This window comes from Molothrus ater, chromosome 1, assembly GCF_012460135.2.
Source record: "Molothrus ater isolate BHLD 08-10-18 breed brown headed cowbird chromosome 1, BPBGC_Mater_1.1, whole genome shotgun sequence".
In the NCBI taxonomy this organism is placed as follows: Eukaryota; Metazoa; Chordata; class Aves; order Passeriformes; family Icteridae; genus Molothrus; species Molothrus ater.
Window position 1 is genome coordinate 118,269,246 of NC_050478.2, and position 15,522 is coordinate 118,284,767.

A 15,522-nucleotide genomic window follows, 5' to 3' on the forward strand; every position below is an offset into this window, starting at 1 on the left:
CTGGCTGATTTAGTTGGAGATGGTTAAGAATTTGTAACGAGTAGCTGCTGGTGTTCATTGAGCTGCGTGAGACATCATGCAAGCATTCATAGTCCATTTCAACACAGATTCATAGCTCAAGGTGGCTTAAATTAAGTGGCATCACACAGCAGTGGAACAGACTTAGAGCACATACACAGTCCCCATGCCATCTGCACCACCAGCAGCCTCCAGAAGAGGTGTGGGAAATACTGAATCTGGCAGCCAGATCTGCAAGAGCCTTCCATCTTTCTCCTCTCAACAAATGACCTCAAGTCCTTCTGTGCACTCACTACCACAGAGGGTCTCCCCTGGATGCTTTCCCCTCCCAATACCATTCTTTTGTTTGAACTGGGCTTTACCCTTTATCTCCCTGCTACTCTGGAAGACTCCTCAGTAAGTTGACTGAACTACTCAGCCCTGTCAAGCACCCTTTCCTTTCTCAAGTCACCTTTAGGATTAACAAGAAAAATATTGTTTAAAATCACATCATTATTTCAAGTACACCTGACACATTTCATAGCCTCAGTACTGAAGTTTTTAAGAATGTGTGGTAAATCTCCAATAAATGTTCTCTAAGCTACAGTTTTAACTAGAAAGATACAATGCAGAGGTGGCAAATTCCATTACAGAAAGATCAACCATGAGTCACTTAGAAAACTTTACTTCTACCAAACACGTTGTGTTAATTATAATACCTTCCCTTTTTCTTCAATATAGGAGTAAAACATCCTACACAATGTTTAACTCAGGAAAAAAGAAACTAAAAAAGGCAAACAATCAAAAAAAACCCAAGTCAACATATAAGAACCCAAACTCTTGTAGAGATTCTAACCAAAATATTATCCAGGAGAAAGAGAATGCTAAGTTTATCAATTCAACAGAGATATAAAAAAGTTATTATTTAAATCAATCACAAATGTTGGAAGTTGCAATATAGAAAATGGTATGCTTACCTAGCATACGAATGTACAACGCAGTCTGATCTGAGCTGTCATAGGAAATTGCTCCACGTCTCTGAAAAAAATAAGTGTATTTTAAGCAAGTTAGAAGCAAATAATTTTTAAATTGAAATGAAAATTATTGACCATTTCCATTTTAACTCTTAATATTAATTTTAGAAATTGTGTGTCTTTCATGCAAAATGCCTTTTTCAAGTATATGTATTGACTGATTTTGCTTTAAGAGGGAACAAAGGAAGGATAGGAATTGGTAGTGAAAAGATTATGAAACACGAGATCAGAGTGTGGTTAAAAACACCCCCATATATTCCTTTCCAATGTTCCTCAATCATTCCTCACAATAGGAAAGCCATAGAATGAGATTATGCAGACACAAGAAAGTGCTCCTCATGGCCTTCTAGAACACCATATTGAAACAAATACTTTCAGTTCCTGGTTCATATATCTACCTTTACCTATGGGATATCTCCATCTTCTAAAGGTAAGAGATACAATAAGTGAAATTACACCGTTACTGCAGCCCTAGGATGCCACATGCTACTTTCATTCTACCTTGTATTTTCTGTAGGCAAAGCAAGGTATCACTGAGGTAAGATGCATAAAGGCATTTCAGAGAAAGCCAGCAAGTAGTATTGCAAATTTGATGATAAAAGTTCAGAAGAGTCATCAAGTTATCCATGCACAAGACTGAAATACTCCCACATAAACTGTATTTTTTACCTACATGGGATACATTATGTGTCATACATATTCAGCTAGTGTGGTGGTTACAATCCAGGAAGTCTCCCACGAAGTGGTGAACTTCTCCTCTAACAGCTAAAAACTGGAGGAATGTTCTCACTGGCATCACACAGTCTGCAAAGCATGACTCCACCTAGCACCCAGCCTCTCACTGAGGCTTTGACCATCTTCTGCCCCTTCCTAAGGCCTTCATTAATGTTACCTGTTAATCCTAAGATGAGAGGATCACCTTCACAATCAGACCTCCATTTTTTCTTTACAGAAATAAGATTTTTTGTGGGAGGTGCACATTAGAAACTCCTATGACCTTTCTCTGCACACTACACTTCTTTCTTACGCTGAGGACAGTGAAGTCCTTGATGCCACCAAGAGTCACCACACGCCTTTGAGAACTCAGATAAAAGTCAGCCTGGTGGCAAACACAATCACCCATTTTTCTATGTACACATCAGGAACAACACTAACTCGGGGACACACAACAGCCTGAAAATGTGCAAGTTCAAAAGATAAGAAATCAAATCATGTTAGGAAACAGGATAGAAAAAATAATGTTGCCTATTGAGAAGAATTCTGAAGGAAATGAGGGAAAGAAAAATTACATGGAAAGGCAAAAAGGCAGAACTGCTGATATGCATCTATCTACAGAACAACCTAAATGAACTCAAAGACAGACTAAAGATGAGTAACCTCAATCACCGTGATCTGTACAAGTGATGTGCTAAAACTCCAAACTCATAAGTTACACTTATTCCTTTTAATATTTTTCATGCCAAAACAAAAATTAAAACCTTACACTTGAAGTTGTAGAAGCTTTTTCCAAAAGTAAGATTAATATGCAATTACAGAAGTGACCAAAAGACCTAGCTCCAAATGGGGTCCAATAATAATAATGGGGCCCAAGCTGTTGTAAAGACTACAAGGAAGAACTCCCTGTACAGAACTTTTATGTTGTCTCAGCCTTTGTTCTATATTTTCTTGGAAGATCATAAACCATGCAAATAATTCCTCAATATATGTTTGTACAGCATTTCTCACAGCAGTATGCCTGTCCCGATGGGAAAGGTAGAAATACAGCTACTCAGCCAGAAAATGATGCTGATTTCTCACTAACATTTTCAATGTTTTTCATTAAACTTGCCTTTGAGTTTCAGAAAATCTCAGCTGAATATATTTTCCATAGCCTGGAACATTTCATATCACTGACTAGGCACAATCAGTGATGTAATTTAGTGCTAACTTGCAATTTGCACCTGTCCATCACAGATTTCTGGACATGTCCAATACAGTTCTGTAATCTAATACAGGAGAAACCTAAGCACACATGCAGCTACAAGACCCACATACAACTGGAGCATTAGTCTGCAAGAAAGAAAACAATATACAAAAATTTACTGAAAAAGAAATCCTTTTGATATGTTGATTCTAAAATATTACTTGCTCCCTAAAATAAAATATTGTTAGATAAAGCAGTATATATAAAGTAGTGCATCCATGTATGATATCAAATACAAAGCAGATTTTTAAAATCATACAGTAGTTGCTCATATGGACAAGTGATTTTGCTCTGCAAGGACATATTTGAAACAACCAAATCTAGTAAAATTACATTAGAAAATTTGGTTCTCTAAGGAAAAAGAGAGACAATTTATTGTATAAATTTCACTAGCAATACTACACAAATAGCAGGACAATTTCAGCTAATTCCTCAAAGACACTTATTCATTGAAATTTGTTAAATAAAATATATAAGAGGAAAACATGTATTAGCAAGTTCCACCAACAGATGTTTGGGGGCGGGGGGGGGGGGGGGGGTAATGAGTGGTCAGATCTTTTATCTTTAGACCAAGCTAGTAAGTGAGGTACAGAGAGTTGAGCACTGTGGTGGGCAGTCAGAGACAAAGGACAAAGCTAATGGTACAGAGGTTTTTTAGCAACTTGTGGTAAGTAAACAAATAATATTGCACTCACCCAGACACAGATTGCTTTGTGTCAGCTTACCCTGCAAATAGGTAACAGACCATCTCCTGCAGGCTGTGGTGCATCACCTATTTTCCCACTTCAAATAACACTGACAGTGCATTTGTTATTCTACCCCCTATAGTACTCCAGAAAAATTCAAGGAAAAAGGCAGAAAGAGAGAAGTAATTTAACATACCCTCTATGGGGTTCTTTAAGATATATTGTTGATTCCACTACTTGATTCCACTACCCAGCAAAGAGAAAAACCAGATTTAATGCTTCAGTTTTTCCTGTGATATGATCGGACAGCAAATTCATAAGAAGAAAGACAAACGTGTCTTGAAGAACTAAAGTTACTGCCAAGCACCAAACTGTTCAAACAACTTAATCAGCAGGATTTTACACTTGTTGATGACCAAAAATGCCACCCTCCTCATGGCTAATCAAAGGCCCATTCTCTGTAGCCTACACCAAGACACCAACACCGTACTTACCCTAAAAATATACCTTACTTACAAAGTTGAAACAACCATGGCATACACTGAATAACCCTACAGAGACCTTGGATCAGAAAATATTACTTGTTGTCATGTTATTGTCAATATTTTTAACTCATTTAGCATAAGAATTTATTTCTAAATCTCTGCACCACCTCTCTGGTCTACCTGAAGATTTGTACCTGTTAATAACAATACTGACCCTCTGTAGAAATATCAAACAAGTAAGCACCATTCCAGCAAGCAGACAGAATTACTAGTGCTCAAAGACAAGACAACCCTCACGGGTCTGTGTTTAGGCAGGTTCCATTTGCAAGCACAAGGACAACTTGGTTGGTGGGAATGTGCTGGATCCTAAGTGATTCAACAAATTCCTCAAATGATTACCTGAGGTTCTCAACTGCTCTGCTCCCTTCCAGGCACGAGCACAGCCACCTGACCTGGGTGGGCTGATTTGCTTCAGCCATGAAGATGGATGTCAGAAAGATGACTGGGAAGGGTAGTTTATACTGCACTTCCACTTTCAAAGCCTCACCTTAAACTTCAGTTTCACATTAGAGTATCATTTATTCTTTAGAAGGCTGATACAGTCAAAAAGCCTCCTTTTTTCTTCTCCTTTGAGACATATTTGTGGAAGGTGAATGGAAGAAGTTCAAACTAAATTGGAAGATCCATTAATCCTCTAACAACACTGATACAAGGACTCTGCAAAAACACGCAAAGGGAGTATCTACCAGAACTTAGATTTAAGTCAGATCTCTCTGAATATCTTTTCACAGAGTATAGAAAGTTATTAAAGGCCACGCAATGGGAACAACGTGCCAAAATAGCACACAGATACATCTTCAAAGGGAAACCGCTTCAGTGATGCTTGGGAGCACAAGCATTTGCATGTACCACTTGGAAACGGAGCACCTGCTGCTGTTTGTGTCAAACAGAAATGTTTCCATTGATGTATCAGTTTTATCGCAGACTTCCCAATCTTGCTGAGAGCAGAGCACCAGCATTACTGCTGGGCACTTCATTTCAGCAAGGGCCAGCTTGCAGACAGTCTAGCAAAACAACTCCTGTTCTCATTCTCTAACGACACCTGCTAGAGATGTTGGCCTTCAAAATTCAGTACCACCCATCAAAAGAACCATCCATGCTTTTTGATGGACTACATGACCCTCATTTTGCTACTCAGTTGTTTATACAGAAGCTGGGAAAGAAGAGACAGGACAGAAAGCAACACAGGCAGGTGTTTCTACCTACCTGACTTTCTAGTCCAAGCTCTTTCCTGAACTATCAGAGCATTTGTCTCAACTGCTCTGAAGACAAGTGTGGAGAAGTTGTTATACCAATTGCAATGCTACCTCAAATATACACCCTTGGAAAGCATTTAAGATCATAAGACCATTTATGAACTAAGAGTCTTGAGAATGACAAACTAGTTAAGACCTTACATCTCCAACTATTATTAGATTTCAAAAGCAAGACTGTCACGTATCTTAGACTTATTTCAAGTATTTGAAAGTTCCATGCTAAGAGGCAGTTTTCCAAAAAGCACCATCAAGTTTTTAACTCACTAAAGCACAGAAAAATGCTCTTCAGAAGCACTTAAATTGACACTCAATTCAGGTAAGCCACTGCAAAATGGTCCTACTACTATTTAAAAATTTCACTGCAGTTCAAAGCATTACTCTGAAAGTTTACCAGCAGTAAGAAAACGTCATTCATACTGCCTTTCTGAAATTTAATCAGCAATAAGAACCACACCTTTCCTTCAAATATTCAAATGTGATAATTTTAATATTTTCTTCCATATAAAGCTATTTCACATGATCAAGACAGATGGGAACCATCTTTAAACTTAGCTATCATTTGACTGATAGTTATCAATGTTAGTGATACATATATCTCACAAGCATCTGTAAGCTATTTTTTCTCATATACCTCAGATGTATATCATGTGGCATAAAATTTACCCGAAGATTTACCAACATTAAGAAAAAATCAAGACTTAAAAATATACAAAACAAAACCTTGACAATTGATCAGAAAGAATGTACAGTCAAAAAAACCCCACAAGCAATTGGTTTAATTGGTTTACAGGGGTATTGCCTAAGGAAACTAAATCAGAATAGCATCAAGGCAATGGCAAAATAAGTAATTGAATGAACACAAAAGCACTAATTCTTTAAAAGAAACCACCACTAGCACATGCAGAAACACAATCATAAATAGCAGGGAATTTTATGCCTAACTGTATTATGTCAGCTACCTGGAATTTTTCTTTTTCCCCACCTTAAAACAATCTCTGACCAAACTGGATTAGACATAATCCTTGAACAGGTTTTTATGTCAAGTTCCAAAAAGCCAGCAGTTCAACAATACACCAGCAAAATGCAGATGAATTACTGGTCTAGCACACAGGCTGTAAATCTGTAGAATCTGCCTTCAGTCACAATTGAACATCCACTGGGCATCCTGGTCTCTTTCTTGATGTGACAAAAGTTGTCACAAGTGCTAGCAACTAAGCCTGACCATTTTTGCTTTTAATAAATTTAGAAACACGTTATTGGCAATGACTGAAGAGTACAGGCATGGGTGCCTGGCAAAACTTGTTTTCACAACAAACTCAAATTCATGCTTGTTCATATTCTCCTGTTAATTGTACAAAAATTTTAGAAATGTGTTTCAGTAGCAATAACAAAAAATGATCTATTAACGCAGGAACTCTATTTTTTTTTTCAGTTTCTTTAATTCTCTCCAATTATTCTGGCTCTCCTTCATAATGCAACATTTAAATTTATTCCTCCTTCTTGCAGTGAGCTATGCTGAGAAGAGCCTGGTCTCATCTCCAGACACCAATCTCACCTATATTTACCAGCACAAATATTCATTATGGGGATACTTCCATTCTTTGGAATGAGAGAGTAAAAATCCTACCATAAAGCATGCATTTTGCAAAACACAGGGATCTCAAACAGAAAGGCTACAAAGTAAAGTAGATATTTCACATAAGCAAACAAAACTGGTATTTCCACTCCAGCAACTCTGAAATCAACAATACAAAAAGGATATCCTGTCCAGGAAGCAAAATACACTAATTCGTATTATTCTCACTATGTTTAAAATTGTTTTTCCTTATTTTCACAAAGGCTTCAAGGTGCTGTAAATCTGGAAATCTGTTGGTAACACAGGGAAGCCAACTTCTGCCATTCAGAAGCCATTTCAGATCCCTTTTTTCTCCTCTCCTAACTGGCACTGCTACAAACACACTCCTTCCCACTTCAAGGCAAGCGAAAGTCAAGAGCTACAAAATCATGTATGAACACTTAAGAAACACAATCTTAAATGGCAAATGATGTTTCCAAAACAGATTAGATTTAAAAGGAAAAAATAAGTGCTTGTGAAGTTCTTAATGACTTGTTTTCTCTCAGACTACTTATAAACCCAGTTAGTCAAAACAGATTTAAAAAATGGCCTACCTTAGAAGTAATCCATTTGATAAGGATCAGAGCTAAACACCAGATCAATGCAATTCCCATTGGATCACCCCAAATAGCTGAAGCATACTCTCCCCCCGATGGCCGCCAGTGCTGAAGGCAGCAGGGCACAGCAGTGAGGCACAAGGCAGGCAGCAGCTGTCACCTGACAGCCCCTGCAATGTGCTCTGCCCCGCTCCTCTCGCTGCCAACGCCGGACTCAACAAGAAAGTTTTACAAGCAGAGGACATGGCAATTAGTAAAACCTTACTAAACCCCACAGAAATGCCAACGGAAATGTAAAACCATGATTACATCCTGTCATCATCTTTAAATACAGCAAAGTGTGCCAGACAATAGGATCAAACTCCAGTAGTCAAAACACCCAAGCTAAGTCAGGATACTGCCTTGCCTTGAAATGCCATAAAGAGCCTGTTTCCAGCAGATTCCAGCATTTGTGATATTCACAAGCTCCTTTTATCTCTGCCACCTGGAGAACTGCTAAGAACTGAACTTCAAAACATATTTCAAATTTGCTTTTATAGCAACGTACTATAAATAATGTTAATGAAAGTAAATGCACCGAATGTGTGCAATTGTTCAAACCAATTGTCATTGTCTAACTTCTTTTGTCCACTAAATACCCATGCCTGAACCGGAATGGGGCTTTTATCTATTGCTCCAAGGGTTGAACTTGGCTACAGCCTCCCCAGCCCTTCCCAGAGTTGGAAAGCAGTCTAACTTCCTCCAAGAACACTGATTGTGCAGCAAAGTGGTCCTATATGCTTGGTGCAGCCTTGAGATTGATTCTAATTTCTGTCATTTTAAGCTGACAAAAGTGTTTCATTTCAAAGATACAAATAAATCTCAAATACTTAGGAAAAAAAGGAGCTACAGCGGGGGAGAAAAAAGAACAGTGTAGGATAATGAGGAGTTTAAAAGGATGACACTGAATAACTGAAAGCAAATTTATATGAAGAATCTGCTCTTCCTATATTTTCTGTTTTTTGCAAAAAAATCAATTCCAAATTCCAATATGTGCACAAAACACAAAAGTTAGCTCAGAGCACCAAAGGAGTAGTTTTAACATTAAGAAACTAATTTCCTCCCTTCCACAGGAAAAGGGGACACACACCACAGCAGATGTTTACTAAATTAAGGAGATTTGTTAAGTGGGATAGAGCTCTTTGTTATTTTATATCACGATTCCGAATATTTATGATGTCTTTTAAGTTATAATCATGTTCTCAGCACAACCTGTGAATCCCTAGAGAACCATTACATTCCAAGCATTTATCTTCTGCCCTGTCCCCATGCCCCAGAAAAACAGTCAGATCGAAACCAAAGGCAAGAACATTCAGAATGGGCCTTTTGGTACCTCACTTCATGAATGCAGCACTTATCTAAAGCTCTGTAAAGTTCCACATAAAATACCAACTGTCACAGAGATAAATTTAAAAACATTACCACCTCCAAACAGTTGACAAGGTTAAAACACCCTAACAATTAATCACCACTAGTCTGATGTTTCTTTAAAAAAAACAAACCCACAATAAATGGCATCAGGCTATATTTGCATTACAATTTGGCACAACTGGAGCAGATCAAAACACACCTGCTGCTCAGATCTTTACACCTATACTATATGAAGCCCAGGAGTTTTAATTTGTTTTTGAAGGCCATATTTACTCCAACTTCCTGAACCAGATCCTACTACAGGAGGTTCAAAGCTGCCAAAATATGATCCAGTAACTGATCAAACCCCTACAACCTTACTGAGGTTTAAGGCCCATTAGGTGCAGACAATGAGTGAATGATTTAGTTTCTTTTGGAAGAAGCCTGGTTAGCACATACCAAAACCACTCCAGAAAACAATCAAATGAGCACAGCAAACAGGAACAATGAGGTGATTTGCTTCAAGACTGAACTCTCCTCTGAATAAAACTCAAGCATAAATAACCTTATACTCTGAAATGTCAAGCATTCCTCTCCATCACCACTATTATCAATCCTCCCTGACAAATCTTGTTTTCCTGTCTCAAAACACACGAAGATGTTCTTGGAGTGTGCACATAGTCTTGCCCTAGGTGTATGGAGCAAGACTTTCTCCCACCAATTTCAGAAATACATTATCTAGCAAATACATTACCTAGCAAACAGAACTATACAAAGTGATCACCCTTTCCTCTTTTGTCTTCCACCATTAAGTGGTTTAATTAAGAAGCCTTCTCTTACTGGAAGTTATCTTAAAACTGTCTCATGCATAAGTTTAATATGAGAAATAAAAGTATCTGACTGCTTGTTAAGCATCACTAGACCATTATGTTAATTACAGCTTGGAAATGGAAAGATTGTTTTGGCAATACAATTCTGGAGACAGAGTAAGATCAGAAAGTGCACTGGTTTGTGTGAGAAGTTTAACAAATCAACACAGAAGCTCAAGTGCTTCTTTTGGATAAAGTGTTGCTTTGAATAACCCTACTAACAAAAGCAAGGTGAAAGTGAAAGAGATTACATTTTATAAAGAAGAAATTATTCCAAGTTATTAGTAAGTACTGTAAACCTGCAGGTAGAAGGCAACATAAAAATGTGGTAATACTAAATTCCCTCTGTTAACTACTCCCTGTTCTACTGCCTCAGTTCTGGGACTGCAGGGACCCTTCAGCTGTGGACACCACCATCAGTCTCAGCTTCATCTTGACACTAAGAAGCACACAAAAAAGAATAGCTATCATACATTGCATTGTTTGGTTGTTTTTTTTTTTAATTGGGGAAGTTGCTAATGCTGGTTCATTTTCTTTCTTCTCATTTTCTTTACTGCTTTCTAACAGATTCTTTTTCAGTTTTTCTAAAACCCATTTTCTTGATGTCTGCAGAGACACCACGTTTGGTAAGGCATACAGTACCTAACATTCCCATACAAGTTGTTACCTATTCCTCTCTCCTTACCATCAGCTCACACGTACAATTGCTGTCTCTTACCATTTCTAAGGAAACAGAAATATCCCAATGGCACCAATGTAGACTTGATGATATGCAGTAATGTAGATGCATTCAAGCAGTCAAAGGCATGTTTTGCTACAATTTTTGCATTTACTGAACAAACCTCTCTGTGCTATTTCTGATAAGACAAGCATGCATTATCAATACAGCAGAAAGCAACTGGGGTCTTGAAACAGTTGTTACAAAGATTCCACTAAGGAATTTGCTAAAGATACCAGTTTGCTCTCATTGGGAAACAGGCATCACATGGGACCAGCTCCTACCCATTCAAAGTAGCTCCCCCATTAACACACCATGATTATTTGTAAGGCTCCAATTATTTCCACATACACTCCTAGAGATCTGCAAGGCTCCATGTGGAAACCCATCATTTCCTGTTACGTCCTCTGCTATTTGGAGTACCACATACAGGATCCCAATTTTACTTGTGTATTTCTAAATACCCATCTATTCCAATATTTTTCTGTATTCAGTTATTTTCCTGAAGTTCATCAGCCCTGACGAATGGCTCAGGGTTACCTTACAAAGCTTAGTAACTACTGTTTGTGCAGAAGTGCCTTTAAATGCTCTAACCCCCAAAAAACCATTTCAGTAACACCTACAAGAAATCCAGAGTTGAAGCAAGAGCACCAGATTTCAGATACACTGCTGGGTCTCAATGTGGCTCCGTTTAAATACAGCAGGGCTTTGTCGATCTCCATCACCACCTGAGTTTTTATGCTCAGTTGGAGGCATAAAGTTGCTTATCACTCCTACTTGCCAGAATGACCTGATTTCATGTGCCTGCATCTGTACACCTGGCCCAGAAAAGAAATCTCCATGGAGTCTCCTTTGCCCTTCAAACACCCCCTTCCAGAACAGAGGCCTGTGGCACACTGATTTCTAGGATACACTCCTGACTGACCTATTACTTGCTGTGAACCAGTCTGGGAACTTTACTATGTCAACAGCATGTAATGACAGTAGAGGAATAAGCCTATCATTTACAAATTCATCAGCACACAGTGGAAAAAAAAACACAACTCATTTCCATCTTTTCTTTCCTTTTCTCCCTGTCTCATTATGTATCATGTGTGATCTCTTTCTCCAGCAGACTTCACTCAAAAAGAATAATTAAATGGTAATCTATAAGTATTCTTGTAACAAGTGTGGGTAGCTACTGCTGCAACCCAACCCAACCACTAAACACTGCTCTCAAGGGGAAAAAATAAGAAAATGCACCATTATTTTTATACTGATATAAGATACTGAGAGCACAACTTCTAGAATTTCACAGTGTATACATGATAACCAACTTTTACAAATGCTACTTCTATTTACATCTTATTTTAAAATGTTATCTAAGCAATTTACTTCCAATTCAGCTTCTTATTTAAAAGATTTGCCATGTTAGCCCAAATTGCAACTAGGTACAAGATTCCAACTACTCCAGCTGTTTATTAACAAAATCATATAATCATTTAGGTTGTTGAAGACCTTTAGGATCATCAAGCCCAACCGCTAACCCAGCACTGCCAAGTTCACCACTAAACCATGTCCCTAAATGCCACATCTACACATCTCTTGAATAATTCCAGGGACAGTGACTCATCAACAAAGCTACATATGAGCTAGCAAGGAACAAGCAAACATGAAAATCTAAGAAAGTTAGCAAAATTCACCTTCACAACCACATATTAATCACCATTCCAACTGCCTCACTTGTTGCAACTAAACTCAAAAGGCTGGTTGATTTTAAACCAAGGGCTGAGAGCTCCAAAACATGAACTTTGAAAGTCAAGGACAGCTACGGATCCAGAGGGCAGAAATGAAACCCTTAAAAAACACTTTTCAGTTTTAGAAATCTTCCATTTCAGCCCTCAGTAAGATAAAAAAGGAAAGAAATCCCCCTTAGAAAAGATACAATCCCAATGAATGAAAGTCAACAACTTGCATTTTAGTACCATCATTGTGCGAATTTTCTATTGCTACTGCAACATAGCAATAGAAAACTATTAGGATCATGCTGTGTCCTTTATTTCTAGAAGGGATGAGAGTAGTCTATATTTTATAAAGAAATCATATAAATCTTGTCCAAAAAAGCACATTATTAAACATTGCATTGTTCTGCTGGCTGTTTTAAACCTTTCCTCTTATTTGCTCAACATCATGATTTTGCAGGTTGACAGAAATGGACATGTAACACTGAAAAAGGCAAAACCATACATATTGTAGTTGAGGGGTGTATAAAATACCTTGAATCGGTTTACTTCTTTTTAAAATGATTCTTTTGTGATACAAATTTGAACACTCTCACTACCTCTGTCATATAATGAACTTCAGCTTTTTAACTAGATGTGTTTTCATAACAAAAAATGTTATATGGTATAAACTGTCTCAGTGACAAGCAATCCAATTTAGATCATTTAAATATGGAAACACTGAAATGTATTGTTTTAGGTAAAACAAATCACCACAAGATTAACTGAGGTTCTACAATACAGTAGTCTTCCTCTGATTTATTCAGACACACGCTTTCAAAGGATACTTACTTACTATGGCATTTTAGGACTTTGCTTAAATTCACAGAACTAAGATTTCTGCTTTCTCCAGGGAAGAGATTTTGGAAAGGAGTTATACACCACTTTTTTAAAAGCCTCTTTAAAGAACAAACAAACAAAAAAAAAAGAATGAAAAAGTAAGGACAAAGTTGACACACATGTATTTGTCATTTACTTTTTTGGAAATATTCATTTTTAACCTTGGATGTAGTGAGTCTTATCACCTTGAACAGAGAACCATATTAGAAGTTGTACAGATTCTCAATCAGGACTGGTCTACAGCAGCCTGCATCTGCCCACACCTGTTGGCAGGTACTGCCAACCTGCTCATTCACAGCAGAAACAAGGCCCAGTTTAGAGTTCAATACAAACACCTTCATCTGTGATTTCAAAGAGCTGAAGAACTGTACCATTGTTACAAGACAAGTTCCACCAGGGTCTCAAGACTGCAATCCACCCAGTAAAGGTAGATTTAAAACTCAAGAAGTTGAGTTTTATCTACTCTCAGTTACTGCGTTTCATGCTAAATACACCTTCTGCCAAGACTGAATGGTATACTGGAAGCAAATCAACAGTAATTTCAATTCCCACGTACTTCACATATTGCAAGTAACCCAGCAATGTGAGAACAGTTGAACACTATCGTGTGACAAGAACAGCTACCAATGTTTTAGACTTTGGAATAAAAAATTTATGTTCTATTTCTAAAGCATATCCTTTGAATGGTGAAAGATCATCTTACTGTGCTATATTTAAATTGGAATCTAAATAAAAAACATTGAGTTTACAATCTTACAGAAAGAGAGCAAAACTGTCAACACATCACAACAACCAGAAAAGAAAATTACAGAACTTAAAGTCACACAAGTTGTATTTTATAATTCTTTACAAACCATCAATACAAGACACAAAGGACACAACAAGTCTGTGTTCTAAAACCTCCAAGATTTAAGCTTTTTGCCTTGGAGAGAAGCTTTCCCAATAACTTTTACACTTATGTGAACACCACGAGCTCACCCGTGATGCTTCAGAGCCTCCAGAAGGGTGTGTGTGGAAAGGGGAAGCACAGGAAGCACTCAGGGCCTCCCCACACAGCAGCTCATGTATGAATTTCTACAGATGTGGCTGTCCAGCTCATGAATTCAGGGAAGAGAGCAATGCAGTGCAATAAGTGAAGGCTAAAAGGCACAGGGGCAGGGTACAATGTGAGATGCTCCTTTTCCCTTGCTCCCTGGGCTTCTTTCTCATTCACACGTGAAAAGGAAAAGGAAAGAAATAAAATTTATTGTAACAACTAAAAGCCTCTATTTGACTAAGTGATGGGTACTCCCATAGCTATGAGGGCTCACCTCTCCCTAAGCCTAGAGGAAGATCTTCCTGCCTGGTTCTTGTCTAGCAAGTTTTCCTAATCCAGCACTGCTAAAAGCTCCCTTTAACCCCTTCACGCACACTTCAATTCACTTTGGAGGAAGCATTTAAAGAACAGCTTACACAAAATGAAAATATTCATGCTTACTAAGACTCCCCAGGCAACACAGCTACCAATTACTTTAAGCAAGGATTTTCAATTTTCAAATCTCATTTTAAAAAAATTAACAATTCCCACAGGGAAAAAACAAACAAAATAAAACAAAACCCAACACATTTCAGCAGTTCCCCAGGCACACTGGCATATGGTAAAACTCTAACAGTTTATATTAAATATTAGAAAGACAGTAATAAAATGGTCTTTGTTTCTGTTTCCTTGCTAGCCATCACATAAAAATATTAGGTTGTCAAAGAAGATTATATTTCAAGGGGAAAGCTGGAAGATTCACCTTCACAAATTAAGCAGAGAGCATAAAATATCTGAAATAAATAAAGTCTGGATTTCATTCTCTTATTTTGTGATTATTTCCATTAAAGTAACTGAAGAACCACAGAGGACAAACACTGCAACTGGTTACACCATTTGCTGTCAAATTCACAATTCAATATTGTATTTAATTTATGACAGTAAATGAAAATAATAAACTTTAAGTCATCACAGAGTTAATGAAGAATAAAGGGCGTCAAAGAAAGATCACCAAAAGGCAAAGCACAAAACTAAGAAGCCACACATGGTATCATAGTACAGTACATGAAATACAGAAAAGACAAACCAACTACATTCAACTTCCTTCACCTCAACAAAACCCCTAACATTTTAAACTTAAAGAAAACCCAAACAAATGAAACTAATGAAAAACCCAAAATTATCAAAAACCAAACAACAGAAAACCCAATACACACCCTCTACAAACCCAAACCATAGCAGTTAATTTCTGCTACAATGTTCTTCCTAGACAAAATT

The 15,522-nt window shown here is 37.6% G+C and overlaps 1 protein-coding gene across 3 annotated transcripts in view; it reads right to left on the reverse strand.

The window, feature by feature from the left end:
* Nucleotides 1-15,522, reverse strand: part of PDE7A (phosphodiesterase 7A) — a 75,463-nt gene that overhangs the window by 34,652 nt on the left and 25,289 nt on the right. For 2 of the 3 annotated variants that reach the window (XM_036397678.2, XM_036397686.2), the window contains exon 2: nt 975-1,035. In XM_036397678.2, coding sequence (XP_036253571.1) covers nt 975-1,035 — 61 coding nt within the window. Of the gene's footprint in view, nt 1-974; nt 1,036-7,650; nt 7,713-15,522 lie in introns of those variants that run through there. The other variant, XM_054517240.1, reaches the window with a different exon arrangement.